The sequence below is a fragment of the Nyctibius grandis genome, chromosome 15 (genome assembly GCF_013368605.1).
Source record: "Nyctibius grandis isolate bNycGra1 chromosome 15, bNycGra1.pri, whole genome shotgun sequence".
Taxonomy (NCBI): domain Eukaryota; kingdom Metazoa; phylum Chordata; class Aves; order Nyctibiiformes; family Nyctibiidae; genus Nyctibius; species Nyctibius grandis.
In genome coordinates this window covers 7,191,999-7,210,469 of record NC_090672.1, presented here as the reverse complement: position 1 = coordinate 7,210,469, position 18,471 = coordinate 7,191,999, and the positions used below count along the sequence as shown (strand labels likewise).

Sequence of the window (18,471 nt, the reverse complement as noted above, 5' to 3'; positions counted from 1 at the left end):
CCCTCTACTGGCTGAAACATCAGAGGGTCATGGAAACGTCTTTAAATGTCACTCCTTTGTTGATATATTTTTGGAATTCTGGTCATAAAGCTGGGCTCAAATCCTCATGGATTCAATTTGGAGGCTGATAATCAATCATGCAATCAAAAGCCCATGACTGGCACACAGGCCAGTTTTTTTAATGCCTGTGCAAAAGGCACAAGCACGCGTGGTTTCGCGTGCTGCATAAAGCAACAGGCTATTTTCACAGCATAAAATAAGAGACAGAATGAGAGAGGTCTTTTGCAAGAAGAACCCTTTCAGACCATCAACCAGAAAAGCCAACACAGAGACGACAAGGGCTGTGAGTTGTGACACGCACAGCCGTGGCTTGGCTTCTCACAGAGGGTGTCCTCCCTGCAGCCCTGTCCCTGAGTGCCCCCAGAAGAGGAGGACAGAAGGAGCCGGGTTAGCTCCTCTGTGGTGGGGTCAGAGCATTCGCTTTGGTCTCTGCCCTACGCTTTCCTGGAAAGGAAACACATTGGCTTGGTCTCCGCAGGGGACTTGACCTGGATGCAGGGACTGGAGCCACAGTGTGCAAAGACCTCAGGTCACCTGTCCCAGCTATGATCCCATGTCGATCCAGCTGCACATCCCAGGCAGTGACGACGTGATCCCTGAGACACGCGGTGCAGCCCGCAGCAAAGGCAGAGCGGGCAGCTGTGGGCAGAGGCGTGCTCAGGGCAGCCCAGATGTGCATCGCAGAGGCAGATGGGTTTCCACATGCGGAGATTTATGACTTACTGAAAAGCCCCCAGTTCGATGGCTGCTTTTTCATTTCCTACAAATCTAATTACAGGGGAATAGAACTGATTGTGAACATATTTAGGGAATGGGCTTGTTGCTGTCTTTTTACATTTCCTTTGTAGTAGAAAGCAGTATGTTGGCTGAAAACATTCACACGCTCTCTTGAGAAAACATATCAAATGCCAACAGGAATGGAATAGCAATGGAAGAGCCTAATCCTGCACACACTCCAGATGGCAGGTCTTCTGCCAGCCTGCAGTTACTCAGTGGATTATTCCCCAGAACTGCAGACTACTTGTGCACATAGGTGACTGCAGAGAAAAGCTCTAGTAAATGAAGACCTATAGATCTACAAAGAAGCATACAGGGCATTTACTAGGTCAGACAGGTAACTCTGGCAGCGCTCAGCACAACCCAAGACAGGTGACTCTAGTAGGGCTCAGCACAACCCAAGCCTCTTCCCCTAGATCCGATATAACCACACCACCTCAAGAGAGATACTTGCATCCCACAGTTCAGAGATGGGAAATCAATCCTTCTTTCACCTAGAGCTATCCAGATTATTTTGTAGGTTTTCTTAACATGGGTCAATAATCACCCAAAACAGAAGAGCAGAGCAGATCTACCGAACCAGCAGTCTGGCAGAAACTGCCCCCAGAAACTACAGTTGACATGTAGATGCTGGGGTACACATGAAGAGGAAAAAAAGTCTGAATTGGAGTCACGTAGGAAGACAGTCTAGTCATATGGTCAGGGAGCTGAACCCCACCAATGGCGCTGTCTGCCCAGATAAAAATGATTAAAGCCGTTCACATCCTAAAACTCACCAGGCACAACGTACACATAGCCCAATTTAACAGAATGTCTTTCATAGCTGCTGAGAATATTTGAAAGATATATGTATAGGCATGGCCATTGTTGTTTAGACGTATTATTCACACAAGGGGTAGTAAACCAACATCTTCTGTCAGAAGCAGGGTCCTATTTTTCTGTCCTGAAAGAGAAAATCCTGACTCAAAGCAAACCTTTTATGAAGGAAGCAGCAGTAAGATATGACAGGCACACAAAGATGCTTTGAGCAGGAAGGTTTATTAGCTGCTGCATAACAAGAGCAGCAACAATGGTATTAAAGAGCGACTGCATTTAGCATGGAGAGAAACCTTCGTGCCTTGGGGTACAGGACAAAACAGATGCCTGTTTGGAAGAGGCTGGTCCTTGGGCAAGTTCTTGTCAAAGGGGTGCCTGCCCCTGGAGCATGGGATACTGCCTGCTGTCAGAGATGGGGGACCAAGTTAGCAGGGCAATTGCTTTCATCAATTTTCAAAATAAATGTCTCTGTAAAATTAATGGGGAATGAGAGGAAAAAAAGCTTCTTTGCATTCTAGGTTAAGCAACAGTTTAGTCTCTGCTTCCTTAAAAATGATCTGCCACCTGCTACTAATTTCCTTCTTTGTTACGAAAGCCATTGACTGCCTGAAGGAAAGGGGGAGAAGAAGCTGTTAAGCTGCACTTTACACAGAGCAAATGAGAACACAAATAGCAGGGGATGTGTGTTTTAATGAGCAAAAGAGGCATTGATCAGCTTACTACTGCACTTGGGGCTGGTCCCAAAACACAGCGAGCGCCTGGAGCTCCGTGCGGCTCTGCAGGACCTGCGGACACTCATTGTCTGTGGAGCAGCAGGAGGCTGGGCACAACGCTGGTGACAGACGCCGTGCCCTTGCCTTGCCCATCCCTTCCCTTGCACAAATGCTGCTGCCTGTGGGAGAGGCTCAGCTCCCCCTTTGGCACGCACACCCTACACTCTTTTAGGTCTTCCTCATCCTCTGCTTACCTTAAGGGCCGCAGTGTCCTCAGCAGTCTCAAAACCCGTAGCATCCCCAGGATTTTCGTGCCGCTGTCTGACACCATCGAGACCAGGATGTCGATGACAGAGATGAGAACCAGCACCCCATCCAGCACGTTCCAGCTGCTTTTCAAGTAGGCTCTCTCCCCAAAACACAAGCCTAGTGCCACCACCTGCCCAGACACCAAGTTGCAAGAAATTATGACTATCACATCCAATATGCTTCTTCCAGTTAGCAACCTGCTGAGAATGCGTTATTTACAGATACAAGTTTGTGAGTCCATTTGCTTCCCAGTATAGAAGCCTAATTAGACAAATCAGCAAAGTGTTATATTGCAAGAACAGTAAAAATACCTCTGCAGAAACATCCCAGATTGTCCCTTACAGCTGATATATTTTTAATGCAGCTAAACCTAGCTGCACAAAACTGTTCCTAATGTGTTTAGCTCTAGCATTAAAAGTTTGATCATATTTTATTCCTACAGACTGCTGGAGTAAAGGTTCAGAGTGGCTGACCCAAAGCAATCATTTACATGCCTTGCAAATAAAGAAACTAGAGAAACTTTCCAAAGAAAGAGCAATTTTCTGTGAGATGATTATGAATTCCACAAGAGAGATTTACAGCAATGGGTTTCTGAGCTTCCTGCCTGAAATCCAGCAAAGTGTTTCAATGTTCTTAAGTCTCTCCCTCCTCAGGAAAGCACATAGCTGCTTCGATTGTTGAGGACAATTGGTTGAAAACAATGGGACTTACATGCATGGTTGAAGTTAAGCATGTGCTCAAGAGCTTTGCTGAATAGGGAAGGATTGCTGAATTGAAGCATCCCATTGCTCATATAATGCTGTAAATCAAAAGCAACTTCAATGAAATTGTTCTGATGTAAAACACGCTCAGAATAAGGCATGTGGTGGGTATTTGAATATGATTCAAAAGAGGAAAATATAAACCTCTCTTGTAGCTGGTAGACCTAGAGGTTTTGCAAGTCCACTGTAATAAAATATCACTACTATAATACAGGCACACTTATCCTCCAGCTACATTTACCTTAACTGTCATCTCAGTCAGGAAGATAACTGTAAAGATGTAGTTGGAGAGCGTTAGGAAAATCCGTTCCTATAAAAAAGAAAATGAGAGACAATGTTTTATAGCCTGCTCTCTGCAGCTGTACATCTCCCTGTGCAAATTTGGGCAGTTGCTAACTGTTCTCCAGCTTCTGTGCTGAAACAAGGCTCAGACTGTTTGCCTCCAAAGAGGGGAAAATCCAAATATTTAGACAGTAACACATCGCACGGTTCAGCACCACCAGCACCCGGGTCTGTGTCAGCACCATGGACAGGGGCAGCCACCAGCACTGCCCCCAAATCCCCCCATCTGCCCCCAAATCCCCCACCTGCCCCCAAATTCTGCCCCCCCTCAGCTGAAACAGGGACATCTCCCTCCCGTGGAGCATGCTTGACAAAACTCTACCTGCCCCTCACCTGCGGACGTCACCGCACAGTGCAAATATCACTGAGCTCCCGATTCGCCTAGAAATTAAGTCAATATTAGAGTGGCTGTGCTGCAAGGCAAGCAGGACCCATGGGACGCCGAAGTGCAGCTGGCATGAGTTGTCATAGCTCCACCAAAGTCAGTGAAGCTCTGGGGGTTTACGCCAGCTGAGACCTGTCCCCAAAAGGTTGATTCACTTGCCCAAAGCCACAGGCTAGACCTGGGCATGAAGCCCAACAGTCTCATCTCTCAGTCCCCTGCACTATCCACCAGACCATGCAGTCCTCACTGCCACCACTCTGCAATAGCAGCTAGTGATTACAGATGAGACCATGGACTGGTTCCCTATCTGTAGTTAGCAGAAACCTTTCTTTTTAATGATGATCATTAAATAAATTACACTTTTCCCTAATCCCCGAACAATCTCTGATTGCCTGTACTGAGAAATGGACAGCAGAAGGCGGAGGCTGGAGGAAAGATGATGCGTCTGCACGTCTGCATGTGCGCATACAATTGAACCAGCCCCAGTTCTGCTAATAACGCTTTTGGATTTATTTCTGCCTCTCCCTACAGAGCAGTCCTGTAAGAGATGCAGATCTCTCGCTCAAAATGAGATGCAATTTAAACAAGACAAAACACCTTGGCAACTCTCTCACTTGCCAGATCATGATTTACTGAAAGTGACTCAGGAACCACAGAGCAGCTTGTTTCCATACTGGGTCCATAATTAATTAGGTCCTAGACCTGCACTGTGATTGCCTGAGCTGTGATAGGAAACATCTCCGGCCGTTAGCTGACTGCCACACAAAAGACTGCTGTAGGGGGTAGGCAGTGTGCAGGAGAAAGAAGGTAGGGACCTGCTTGTGGAGCTGGAGATAAAACAGCAATAGCATGGAGGAGAAACTGAGGATATTACATTCCTCTCTGGCAAGCGTGTGGCTATTTTGAAGGATAATCTCCCCTGCCCATGTTGCGCACTCTGCAATGGGGAGTGCGTGTTGGCTAGCAACAGCATCCCCTGTTCAGATAAGCCAGCTGAAACTGGGACAGGGAAAGAGAACTCGCTTGAAGCAGCTAGAAAATCCACAGCTCATAGAAGCAAAGTACAATTATTTTAAACAACTCAAGCTAAACTAACTCTCTTGGTTTCCAGATGAGAGCCCCATCAGCACAGGAAGGGCCCGTGCACTCCTCTTGCCTCCCCTGCTCCCTGCCCCACCGCTCAGCATCCCCCTTCTCCCTGCTGCACCCAGACCGTGGTCCGGCTCAGCTCCAGCCCTGGATGAACCCTTTTGGTTCCCTTGGTTATAACCTGATGCTGATGAACCTCACACCAGTCCCTGTCTCCTTTCCTCTCTGCACTCTTCCAATGTCCAGGGACACCACAGCTCATCCTCCTCCTCTCATATACGAAGTACTGGTTTTCCGTGCTACAGCTCTTTGCTGTGGACTCCCCTGACCCACGCATGTCACCCATTCCTTTCATCTCTGTGCAACTACAGTTCCTTTTGGAGCCAGCCTGGGTGAATGGTGACTCTCAGAGGAAACAGCAAGTGGCTCCAAAGAAGTATTTGGGATTTCAAGGGACATTCGCAGGGTGCCCCATTTGGGGAACAGCAGGGTGACAGCCTCCTGCTAGATCAGCAGGAGTCCTGCCCTCTTCTTGTAGCTGCGAGTTGGTGCACCACAACTGCGTGATAACCAAAAGAAAAAAAATGGATTTAGGGGAGGGACCACTGGGCAAACTATTTCAGTAAGGAGGGCTACTAGGGAAAGCTTCAAATGGGCACAGAGCAACAAAGACTCCAGTTTTAAGGTCTTACATTGAAGATCCACAAAAAATGAACAGCCTGACCCACCTACACCAACAAAACAAGGTTCTATATGGTTGCGATATGAGCAGTCTTTTGCAATACATCAGCAAGAGCCCAGCGTATCTCTCAGCCACAATCTATGCTAAAATAAAAGAGCAATAGGATGATTCTGCCCCTCTGACTGATGGATGTTGGTGCTGTGAGAGTCTGGTTTGAGAAATCCTTATGTAGTCTATTAAAACAAAATGGTTCAGGGAAATGGCATTACAGTGCATGTATCAATTCAGTTTTGCTTGTGTCACAACAAAGCTGATACACAAAGAGGAGGGAAGAGTACGAAATGAACAGTTTCCCCCATTCCCTTCGCACCACACATACATGCCCATGAAGAACAGATGGAAGAAACGAACATTGTGTTGAGAGAGGAAAAGTGTTTGAAGGTTTATCAGACGAGACTGAGACAGATGTCATGTGTTAAAACCTCGATCGTACTTGCAGAAATGGGATATTTGATATATTGCAGGCCATGAGCTCTGCTCTTGTACTTTGAAAGGACACTGGGTAGGGACCAGGAGAGTAGCTGTACCTAATTCAAAGGATACACAGGGTGTGTTGGCAGCTTCCAAAGCTTTTCTTTTTAAAAAGAGAAAGAAAGTGAGACCAAGTGCACAGCAGTGGGGTCCAAGCCAGTGTCAGCTCCATGAGGAGCACAGGAAAAGTTTAACCTTGGAAACTCACAGCACTGTGAGGCTCGATTTTGGGTCGTTCCATGGCAATGGTAATGCAGTTCAGGAAAATGATCACCAAGACGATATGATCAAACATCTTGTGCGTGATGATTTTATTGCACATCAGACGGAATCTGCGGAAAAAGAAGAAAAAAGAAAAAAAAAAAAAGAGGGGACACAGACTCTATTAATGCTTGACTGGTTGGGGAGAAATGCAGCAGCTCGACACATGGCAGGGGAATTGAGCGCTCCGTCTGCAAAGCAGATGAGCTACAATCTCCCAATCCCCTCCCTGGCAGAGCCGCATGCTGCAGGCAGATCGGGGTATGAATAGAAAAGGATCCAAGGTACAGAAATGGGCCACAAATTTCAAGCCCTGGTAACGTCCATAGGGCACTTTGGGTCACTGGAAATGGAGCAGCTGCTTCCACAACTCGGACACGCGGCCAGGTTTGGATCTGACCCCCTACCTGGTCTGTAGTGCTCAGGTTGAGTTTAAATAAAGGAAGAAACACTCCCAACAAGCCCGTAAGGGTTGAGCGCACGCGGAACAAAGGGACAGAAGCTATTTATTGTGACAGATGGCTGTACACTGATCCAGGATTTATAATACCATATTACATTTCCCAAAGTCTGTTTCTGAAAATCTCTCTAATCTTTGTATGAATGAACTCGAATGCTGCCCAGGGCCCACCAGCTCAAACACGGGAAACCCTCGCTGAGCGTGGGTTAATGTCCAGAGGAACACGGAGAGCACTGAGCCCAGCTGGCCGAGGCACGGCTGGGCATGGGGAAGGGCAGAGCTGGGGGCCCACGGGTGAGGAAGGGGTGTTTTCTGGGGGTTGTTAGGAGAGGGAGGAAGGGAAGGGGGAGGACAGAGAAGTCCAGGCTGAGAGGCAGGTTTAGGAGGTCAAGGAGTGTCCTTTGCTGTCTTGTAAGTGTGCACTGGAGGCAAATTCAGATTTATCTGCCTAATGCAGCACCTTTCCCCCTGCTTCAAGCACTCCATGCTCCATCGAGTGAAAAACTTGCAGAGCGCCGGCATCGCTGACGAAGCAAATGATGAACTTGACCCTGGGCTATGGGTGTCTACAAGATACTCCTATGCCAGGGCCATGCCCACCCCAGAGCAGCTCTCTATGACCCCCACGTAGTACTGGAGCAGGGGAAGCACTGGGAGTTTTGAGGACTGACATATAGAGACCCAATCTGGGATACATGGGCAGAGCGAGCCATCGTAGGGAGGGCATCCGTGCTCAGCGTGCCGCCCCGGCTCGAGCACAGCCACCTTACCTTGAGTGAGGAGCAAAGATGTAGATGGACCAGGAGTCTCTCTCTTTGCAGCAGGTGGGGAGATGTGCCCGTACCCACGCCTTCATGTGGTCCCTTTTGCTCTAGGAGGAAAATGTACAGCAGAAACATACCAGGAGGAAAACACAGAGAGAACTGTTAAAAAAATAAACTCCCCAGAACTTCCAAGGGAAGGATTCAGGGCAATTTTTCACTCAACACATATCTCCAAGTGCTCAGTAAAGCTGAAATAAAATGACCTCCGAAAGAAAGGCCCTGCTGGGCAGAGGAAGGAGCTCTGGCAGCCGGGCAAGGGCTGTGCTGGCCCTGCAACCTCGCAGGGTTTGGTCTTGCTTCTTCTTCCACACAGTAACTGCATCTGGCACACAGTTAGCCAAGAGGACTAACACAGTAAATAAAACCTTTGCCCAGAGGACTGATAACCCACTCCGAGCAGCCTCAGTCCCTCCAGATACCCATCAGTTGCTTGCCTGAATCTTCTAAGCTTTTTGGGGTATTTTTGTCGGGTTTTTGTCATCTGGAGTTTTTTTAAGAATATATAATGCTTATGTCAGAGATTATAAGGAGAGCAGAGGGAGGGATTCCTGGGGCTTGCTGGGCCAAGTTCTATGTCTGTGCACCACTGGGAAGCTGAAGAAATCGTTTGGGATCTGAGTTTTGGTCCAGGAATGTAACGGCGAGCATCTGCCTCTCATTCAGCATGAACAGATTAGAAGGGAGATTATGAAGCCAGAAGGGAACATTGTGGCCAGCCTGACCTTCTGCATGAACACGGGCCATCCGACTCCCGCAAATTAATTCCTACTTGAAACCACAGTGCATCCTCAGCCATGCGTACTTATGCTTTAGACCGCCTGCAAAGTCATTTAAGGTCAGGAGGGCAGATTGTAAAAGCCTTGGCCAACAGGTCAACTAAAGACATGAAAAATTGGATACTGAGGGGAAGCCTCGTCCCAGCTGCAACAGCCTCCGGATTAGGTCCTGTTGCCTTCTCACCCACAGGTCTCCGAGGGGAGGGCAGGATCTTTAATCCAATTGACATTGCAGCGCTAGCATCTTGTGCACAGACAGCCGGCAGAAGCCAGACGAACATCTCACCCACCATGCCGGGGCTTTCCCAGCCCTTCCAAATCGAAGCACCAGAAGATAAATCCACAGACCGGTGTGTGCAATGTCACTGCAGTGTTTTGTGTTTACAGACACGTAAAAATGAATCCTTGCTCTTTCGCTACCCTTATTTTCCTGCTACCACCTGGGCTTGGATGTGCACACACGTGGGAACGTGGCTGCAGGAGCGCCCGGACCCCAGGGCTGAGGCACTTTTATTTATTTCACCCTAGCAACAGGGAGGGGGATTCATTTGGAGCCAAACTCTTAGAAACTGGAGGTACTCTGGGCTGTAAAAATGGAATTTGTTAGGGTAATTGAGTGGAATGGAGGAAGTGCTTTCTGTTCCTATACGCACTCAGCCAGGGGTCTCATTAGCAATGGGTAATAGCTAGTGTAGTGTCAGTTTTAACGAAAGCGCTTGGTGACAACCTGAACCCTTCAGAAAATGAAAACCACCTCGTAAAAATAACAAGAAAAGTCTGAATAACAACAAAAAAGCTAGATCTTTCTACCTCTCTCCTTCAGCCGTCCGTCCTTCCCTCCGTCCTTCCCTCCCCTTCGACGCAAACGCAGGCCACGCCACGGCACACCAGTAGCTTTTGGCCATGTCTTGGCTGTTCTCGCATCCCTTTTCCAACTCCAGCCAAGGAATCAGAACTGCTCCCTTCTCTCTAAACTGTATTTAATAGAGCGTGCATCCTTGGGGCTGGGTTATCCCTTGGAGCAGCCTAGTTAGCTTAATTATCCATAGATTTAACAAAGGTAAATAAATGGATAAAAATCAGGTGTCTGCTCAAAGTTGCAGTGAGAAGAGCGATTGCTACTCCAGCCTCTGGACATGGAGTAATAGCTACGACTTGGTCCAGTTCATTTTTGCGAGCTGGAAGGTTTCCAGAAGTATCTATTATTCAAAGCAGTTCTGGTATTTATCATGGGGATTTGTAGTGAATGGTAATGCGTCAGCAGCACAGAATGCTTCTTTGTATTCCTTTTGTCCAATTTTAATGCCAAAGATATTTTGGGGTTTGGCTAATTGTTGCAGATTGCAGTTCATGGGCTAAATCAGATAACAAAGGCAAAAAGTGATCTTCCATCATGTCCCTCTATTCAGCGTGGTAGAGTAAGGGCAAGCACGAGGGCTCGGCCGGGGCCAGCTCAGCCAGGGCTGCTCTGTACAGGGCCAAGTACATCCACAGAAATCTAAAGTCAAAGGAATTACTCCAGATTTCCACTGGTGGAACAGCGCAGTTCAGTTAATTTGAGCCAAATGTAAGGTATTTGTGAAATAAAACCTGAGCATTTCCAGCCTAAGTCCCATCAAACGCTTTCTCCGCAAGGTCCAGACACGCACCAACTGCCTACAATCAGGCTGATTGCTGCTTAAGTCTGCTTTATGTTCAAAGTGATACATCAATTACATGGCTTAAATCCTATCCATTTGTTCATAAACACACCTGGACAGGATGAATAAAGACTGGGGGTGGAGGGGGGAGAAGAAAACTACTTTTTAATTCAGGTGCCAGTAACTTAGACAAAACCTCCCTGGGTAGGACCACCCAAACTCCCCCGCCAGCATGCAGGCAGGGGCCAGGACATGGTGTGATGGAACTTGCTGGGTGCTGCCTTCACCCCGTGGCACGCTAATGGGGCCCTCCAATCCCACAGCAATGAGAGCTGCTGAGGAATGTGTGGCTTTTTTTTTTTTTTTTTTTAGGACTTTCAGACATTAATGTACTTTTGAGGGCAGGATGAAAGGCGGTTGGCATTAAAAGATGACTGATGCACTCCTCGGAGTAAGGGAGCGGCTTAGATTTATAAAAGATTTATTATAAGGATGGGGAGGAACTGCTGAAAAACGCTATACAAGTGGCAACAGACCTCCAGGCAAGCTGGAAGCTGCATGGAGGTGCTCAGGACCTGATTATTTAATTTAAAATATGGAGCAGGGACAGGCTGAGAGGGTTTGGGAGCAGCTGGACTGCACACCACAGAAAAAAAGTGCAATAGGCAAAGGGGAAAGGAGCTGCCATTGCAGCATGCAATGGGGATTATGGGAGGAGGGGACACATTTGGTTGCAGATTCAATATTTTTCTCACTTTCTGCTCTGAGCGCTCAGCAATTTGGGTAGAAAAGCATCCAAAAGCATCCAAAATCCAGCAGATGTGAACAGATAACGTGTCTTGTCTATGATCTATGAACAAAGACTTCGCAGCAGATCCTGGTCTCAGTCACAGCCACACGAACCCAACCAGGCAGCACATCGCTCTCTCCGTGAAGTTTCCCCTTGCCTGCATTCACGCAACGAAGAACAGATTTCAGCCCCCTGATTTCATACTTCTGGGGAGAAGAGCTATCAGGGGCCTGAGTCTGGCCCCTCGGAGGGATGTAAATTCAGAATAAACTCATTGAAGGCAGCGGAGCGGCACTAATATAACGGGAGCCTGGGAGATCCAAACGCAGCCTTTGCGCTTGCTTTCATTTCTGCGCAGAGGCAATCAAAACCAGCCAGCAAGGAGAGACGTGAAGCTTTGTTGCAGAAGGGCATATTTAGGATTACTTTGATCTGAATAACAGTTGAGTTCTTCTTTTGTTGGTGGAGGAGTTTTGGATTTTATTTTTTCCATTTAACAAATAATTACTTTTTTTTTATGACTTTGTCAAGGCTAATTTAGGGCAAAGCATCCCCCCAAATGTCAGGAGGGAATCACAAAGGGAAGCTCCGCAACCTGGGGGCTCACTTTGCTAATCTAAGCAATATTTTCCAATCCATCTGGTTTAGTGATTTGCAGTGAAGACATATTTCGGAGCATGGGGAAAGGCACCAGCCAGCTGTGGATGTCCCAGCTGCTGAGTGTGGCTATACCATGAGCTGGGGCATGATTTAATGACCTTATTTTGTTTATTCTTTCCCTAGATATTTGCTTCAGAATGTTCCATGGAAGAGGATTGAAGGACCTTTGCTCTAAACCTGCGTGGTCAGACCTTAGCACACAGAAGACAACGACATTTGGTTTATACTAAAAGCAGCAGTAATAAAGATTAAAAACATGCATCTTATTCAAAATCTGTCATCAGCACTGGCTGGGGCTGTGGGACGGGAGAGGAGGGACTTGTCCCATCACACAATGTCCAGCACAAGGGGAGCTGCTGGCTTCTGATCTGGCAGGGGAAAAGGAAGGGACCCGCGGGATGTTTGGACCAGGTGAGCTGGAAAAAGACGCAGATGTTGGAGCATGAAAAAAAAATCCCTAGTTAGCGATAAAGAGCATGGACTCTTGATCACTTTTAACAGTGCTTTTTCAAAAAATAATTACTGCTCCTTTTCTTAAAAATTTAATTTATTTTATGGAGGTTAAAAATCAGGTTAAGACAATCAGCAGAAATCCCAGGCTAAGGATCCATGCTGGAGACGTAATGGGATAATGGCTTTTTTTAAAGGCGGTTCACGGCTGAGTGACTCCATTCTGCCAGCACTAACTCTCTTTCTCCTCCTGTTCCTTCTCTGGAGTCACCGCTGCCTTTCGCATCCCTTCACATGCTCCAAATTCCATTTTCAGTCAACAAACTCAGTGAAATACAGTAAAATCATGTTCACAAGCTGCAGCTTTCCTGTTTCAGTACAACCCTGGTTACCATCACATGGCTCTACCCAAAACTCATCCACTTCACCAACAGAAACCGAGTTACCCTCAGGATGACACACGACACCACCGCATTTTTAAGCCTGAGAACAAGGTAAAGTGAAACAAAGAGGTAATCTAGGAAGAGCAGAAAACATCCCAAAACTCCCCAAAACTGTCCCGAGGACATCCCAACGGGACAGTCCCCGTGAGCATCCTGCCACCCAGCTCAAGCCCCCTCTCTGCTAGCCATGCAAGAACCTTGGAAAAGCAGACAAATCCATAATATTTCCTAAATGGTACTTTTCAGGCCCATGAAAGAGAGATGCTTATTGGCCTAATGCCTCTTCATATGGAAATTAATGCAAAGCCTTTGAAATTACCACTGTCTCTACAGGACTAATGCTTCCATGGGAATGGGGAGCCAAACCCTGCCCTTTGGTTGCCTGTTGATGTCAATAGAAATTGTCTGCTGCTGTGCCTGGGGGCAAAAAGTTGAATAATGGTTGGAGAGAGGAGAAAGTTACTTGGTTTGTTTTTTTGTTGTTTTTTTTTTTTTTAAAAAAAAACTCAAACAAAACAGAAAAGCATATATTTCCAAGAGATAGCCTTTGCTCTGCACCTTTTAGTGGAAACTGGCAAGTTTTGCCCTGATGTCTCTATCATGAACCATCTGATACTGCACTGAAATACTTAATATGATGCCAACCCCATTTCTGATAGCACCCACAGCCCAGAGACCTTCTAGGGCTCTTCTGGGTGACTCTCCGTCTGGTCTGGTGGTGATGGTGAGACCTGGTCCCTGCAACGGGCCGTTGCTTCGCACTCACTTGTGCACTCCTGAGAGAGGTACAAGCATCACTTTAACAAGGAAAAAAGCCCAAAATGAGCGCTTGGCATTTCCTTACCATGTTGCCTTCATCATCGCCGTCATCACAGTCCTGTCGGGGGTCATCCAGGTGGAGCTGGTGCAGCAGCAGACCCGGAGAGGTCTTCCCGTTGCAGTCCTGGTGCTCAGAGGTGGAGGTCCGGCTGCTGTGCATGCTGCTGGTCCGGTACAGGGAAGGCACCTGCAGAGTATCCTGGAGGTCGAAGGAGCCTTTTGTTTCCAGTGACTCCATGCGATGAGGCAAAGAGCCGTTGAAGCTGCCGGCTCGGCTGGAGTGCTCCTCATCCGAGCTCTCCCCTTCCTCCGAGCTCTCCTTCCCCTCTCCGGAGAGGAGGGATCTGCGCTCGCCGCTCTGACTCCGACGCTTGAGGCTGGGGGCTCGGCCGATGCTGTTCCAGCTGGAGCGGCGGCTGTTCCAGCTGCTGCTGGCACTCCAGGGGCTGTGCGGGGAGCTGCGGGCGCTGGGCTGCGGGAAGGACAGGGAGACCATCAGCCCCGCGCCACTCACCCCACGCCGGGCTGCTGCTGCGCCAGCTGGGGCAGATGGATGGACAGACAGTCCCGTAAGCCCAACAGACACCCGCTCAGCATCTGCAGGAGGAGGTGACATGAGTACCGGGGACTTGAGCTCATAGGCAGCAGGGTCCATGGAGATGCCACTGGCCCGGCGGGACTCGTAGCCCTGTGCTGCATCTCCAAACATGGTGCTCTTGGGCATGGGCATCGGTGTGGCAGCGGTGTGTATGATGAGCGGTGGGGTCAGGCTCTTCTTCAGCTCCGGGTGGTTGCTCAGGGCCATCACTGGAAGACATAAGTGGGTTTTAGATGTCACACCTTGAGGGGCACATCTACAACCTGCTCCCAGGCAGGCAAAGCAGCCACGCAGGGAGGGCTCTCCTCCAAGCATCAAGAGGATGGGGGTCAAAAAGCCCTTCTGGAGAGCTGAGAGCCCATCCTTTAGCCTGCAGGGGAGCAGTGGGATGTAAACCAGGAATGGGATCAGGTGCCAACAGGATCAGGTACCAACGAGAGAAGAGAGCAGATGCACATTGTCATCTGCTGCCCCTCAACCCTTGATTACCAACACCCATCTGTTCCAACCCTGGGAACTTCCTGCCCGTGCCGGGCTCCCTCCATCCTCCTTCTCTGTGGCTCCTCTGCCTGTGCCCCTGCAGAGAGACCCCAAAAGCCCAGACCTTGGGCTCAGTGGGGAGTTTACGGCCTGAATACCACCATGTCTCTCTCTGCATCCCACAATCCAGCCCCACCCCCGAAGCCTGCTGGCCTCGGTCAAGTGTGCCACGGCTTGGACTATGCCGTTCTCTCTAGGAGAGCTCTTCCCTCTGGGACACATTGTTTTCAGAGCAAAGCGAGGTTTCTGCAGAAAAGCCCGTCCTCCCGGGGTTGTTACTCACAGGCTGGATTCGACAAGTTTTTCTTAAGTCCTCCCTCCTCTTCCAGGCTGCGGGGGAAGAGATCCCCCTCGGAATCGGACTTGGAAGCATCACCCTGGAGCAAAACAGAGGGCTTCAGCAAGGAGGGCGAAGGGCCACAGTGCATGGACACCCCTCTGAAAAAACGGATTCCCATCTCCAACACCACACCTACAGATCCACGGAATTTCGTACCACGATGCAACATCACCTTTCACAAAATGACGCATGCACATATTTATACCACAGACTAATTAACCTCCTACGAGGAAAATAGACTGCCTCTGGCTCCAAACACGGTCCCAGAAAGGGATCAGAAAAAAACCCTATTGCTTAATTTGTGCTGCTGGAATTGCACACTGGGCAAGTATTAGGGAAGGACAGATATCCGATGAGCAATTTTGGGACAAAAATTGACCCTACGCATCTCTCTTAATTATACACTATGGCTTAAAACTCCCTGTGTGTGGCTCTTTCTAGTGATGCTTTGATGAAACAATCCAGGATTCAGAAGGGGCACAAGGGACCCCGACTCTCCAATGCAGCTGATGGGCATGTGCCGATGGACGCCCCACCAGTGCAGAGAGGATCCAGGTGGCAGAACCTGATAGCGACTGCCATGGGTGGCTGTTCCCCTCCCAGCTGCACCACACAACAGAAGCAGAAGTTCTGGTGATTTACGCTGTATCGTTTTGTGTTTTTAAATCCTGCTGCATTATTTTGAACACCGGGGGTTGAGCAAGAGCTGCCCGCTTTGACACGGGTCTGTCCTTGGGAGAAGAGAGAAGAGGTTTACCATTGCTCGCAGTGTGGTGCCCGGGCTCTCACTCGGTCTCGCGGCACGGACCCGATTAGGGACGTCCCTGTGCGCCCCCCTGATTCTGTCCATTGGCACTGCAGAAAGGCGCTTAGGGTGTGGTATAGTCAGGATACACCCGACGGGCAATGGTGCTCGCCAGAACGACGCCCATCCAAAAGAGGAGGATTCGCGGCTGAAACCACTGCTCTGGCAAAGGACACCAAGCCCCGTCGCGATGTATGTCAGGAGGGAGGAGAGATGGGAAGGGAGGGAGGATGCTGGGATGAAAGAAGCCAAGCAGACCCTCACTTCAGCTGGGAGAGACCAGGAGCCCCAGAAAACCCCACCAAGGCTAAGCTGCGTCCCCAGGAGCCCTGGCCAGCGCTGCGGAGGTTTGGTGCTCGGGTACCGCTTCGTTGTAAAAACCCAGACAGGGCCCCAGCATGGGATGGGGGGAAGTGATGGCATCCGACACAAGGTCCAGTGCCCTGCAACCTCTTTGTTCAGCAAAACCCCAGAGGGATGAGCCCTAATACTCCCACCATGGGGTCCCTAAACAGGGGATTTCTCACTAAGAGGATTTTTTCCAGGCACACTGGACACTCCCAGACACATATTTTTAAGGCAAAAGAGCACGTGATGTGAAGTGTTGGCTCATAACTTCCCCTCGTGAGGATTCAGGGCTTCTGTGCTATTCAGGGAAGCCCCTCCTGCAGGACGCAGACTGGGAAGGTCAGGAATGCACCTTGCAAGGGGGAGCAGTAAAGTCGGGCTGGCCTGAACTTCACTGGAGTCAAAACGGTGCCTCTGTACGAACAGGGGCTCCAGCTGGCTCCAGGTACGCTCCCGGCTCAGCCTGTCTGCAGGCCTGCCAGGAATTACTCATTCTCCCTAATGGCTTATTAAAAAGGAATAAATAATGGGAAGAATTTTACATGATTTGTATTCCTGGTGTGCTCTTTAACAGCCCAAAGGAAAGTTTTAGGGTGCACGATGAGATGTGTGCCAAGATGGAAAAGCAGCGCTACGTGGGGACTTCCCACCCCCGTCCCCAGCACCAAACCCCACATCTGGAGGGCAGAAAGCATCCCCTCCGAAACACCACGTGCCAGACTCAGTATGGTGCAGGCAAGCATCTCGCAGCCAGGGCCGCTGCCCGTTACCTGTTCTTGCACTCCCAGTTTGCCTTTCTGGATAGAAAAGTGGTTATAAGAGAACAGGGAGTTAAAATCCTTTTGGGAAACGAGGGTATGTCAAGATGGACCAGACAGTACAACGGCTAAACCAGCCTGTACCGAAGGGGACTGACACACTGGGATATGATGGGAAACGGCTTTTGCGCTGTGGGAAAGGCCAGACTTCTCAGAGAGGACAGAAAGGGAAGGGATGGGTGAAGGGAAAGATGAGGTTGGCAGAAGAGTAAGGTTTGGGGTGTGCTGCACTTCGGAGATCCACGGCTTCCTCAGACCTGAACGGGACCATTTCACATCCTGACCTGCGCTGGAACATGGCATCTCGCCGGCAATCCCAGCATCCCAGCCAGCCCTTCTGGGACACACCACAGCACAGCTGCCACCGTCCTACCCCGTCCTGCCGAGCACGGGGCTCCCACACACACATGTCCACAAACAGGCTTGATTCCAGGTCTCTTTGCTCCCGGGCACCTCCCTCCGCCTAAGGTGATGGAGGGAGCGCTTGGCAGGCGTGTCCAGCAGTCAGCATCACCACCCGCATCCCTAGGGAGGTCCCCTGGATGTGACTGTGCTGTGGAGGGGCTGTGACAGCCCCATGGGGAGCCTTCCCCAGGACAGGCGTTCAGGAAGGGGTCAGCAAGAGCCAGGGCTGGAGCCACATCAGCCACCCTGAAGCACCCACCTTAATTTACCTGGGTCCCCCAGAGAAGGAAGGGACTTAAAATCAAGGCTGACTAGACAATGAGGATGACAGAAAAGAAAGGGGAAAAAACCACAACCCCAAAACACCCAAACAAACCCCAAAAGAATGATAGCTACTACGATGAGAACAGCACCACGGCGTGTGACCAGGCACCATGAGAGAGACAACCACGGCGGGCGGTGGGATGTGCTGTGTACGTACCCCCGAGGAGTCGACAGGCAGCTGAATACAGCTTAACTGCCCACTCGCATCTTCGCGCTTGGAGATCTCCTGAAGGAGAAACGGGGGGAGGGAAGGGGGAGGAAGGGGAAGGAGGGGTTCAATTGTCACAGTTTCAACAGTGGGACTGAGAGGGGAAACAAAAGACACACGAGAAAAGGCAGGGAATGGGAAGGGGAGAAGGGCAGCGTGCGGCCGCGATGGAGAGCGGGGCTGGGGCACCCACTGCTCGACGCAGGGAGGGGGTGGAAGATCTCAGATGGAGCGAAGCCCTTCGAACGGACCAGCCTTACCTTTAAATTAAGTGTTTCAAACAGAGCTTGCTTCAGCTCCTGAGTGATAATTGTGCTAATGAAACACCAGCTAATTATTGAAAACATGATTATTATTTTTTTTCGCAGCTGCATAATAGGATCTTTATTTATTATGCCTTCATTAAGCAGCAATGGAAGCCTTTAATGAATGTTTGATTAACACAATATCAGTCATCTTACAGCCAGGTGAAATACCTAAGTTAAGGAAAACCACTA

At 49.4% G+C, this 18,471-nt stretch overlaps 1 protein-coding gene across 1 annotated transcript in view; it reads right to left on the bottom strand.

Moving 5' to 3' along the window:
* Nucleotides 1–18,471, bottom strand: part of CACNA1G (calcium voltage-gated channel subunit alpha1 G) — a 146,132-nt gene that overhangs the window by 39,445 nt on the left and 88,216 nt on the right. Inside the window, exons 15-23 of the mRNA XM_068413461.1 lie at nucleotides 17,924–17,992; nucleotides 16,990–17,016; nucleotides 15,010–15,103; nucleotides 14,211–14,395; nucleotides 13,614–14,060; nucleotides 7,957–8,057; nucleotides 6,674–6,797; nucleotides 3,678–3,746; nucleotides 2,621–2,805 (exon numbers count right to left, since the gene is read on the bottom strand). Of these exons, the coding sequence (XP_068269562.1) occupies nucleotides 2,621–2,805; nucleotides 3,678–3,746; nucleotides 6,674–6,797; nucleotides 7,957–8,057; nucleotides 13,614–14,060; nucleotides 14,211–14,395; nucleotides 15,010–15,103; nucleotides 16,990–17,016; nucleotides 17,924–17,992 (1,301 nt within the window). The remainder of the gene's footprint in view (nucleotides 1–2,620; nucleotides 2,806–3,677; nucleotides 3,747–6,673; nucleotides 6,798–7,956; nucleotides 8,058–13,613; nucleotides 14,061–14,210; nucleotides 14,396–15,009; nucleotides 15,104–16,989; nucleotides 17,017–17,923; nucleotides 17,993–18,471) is intronic.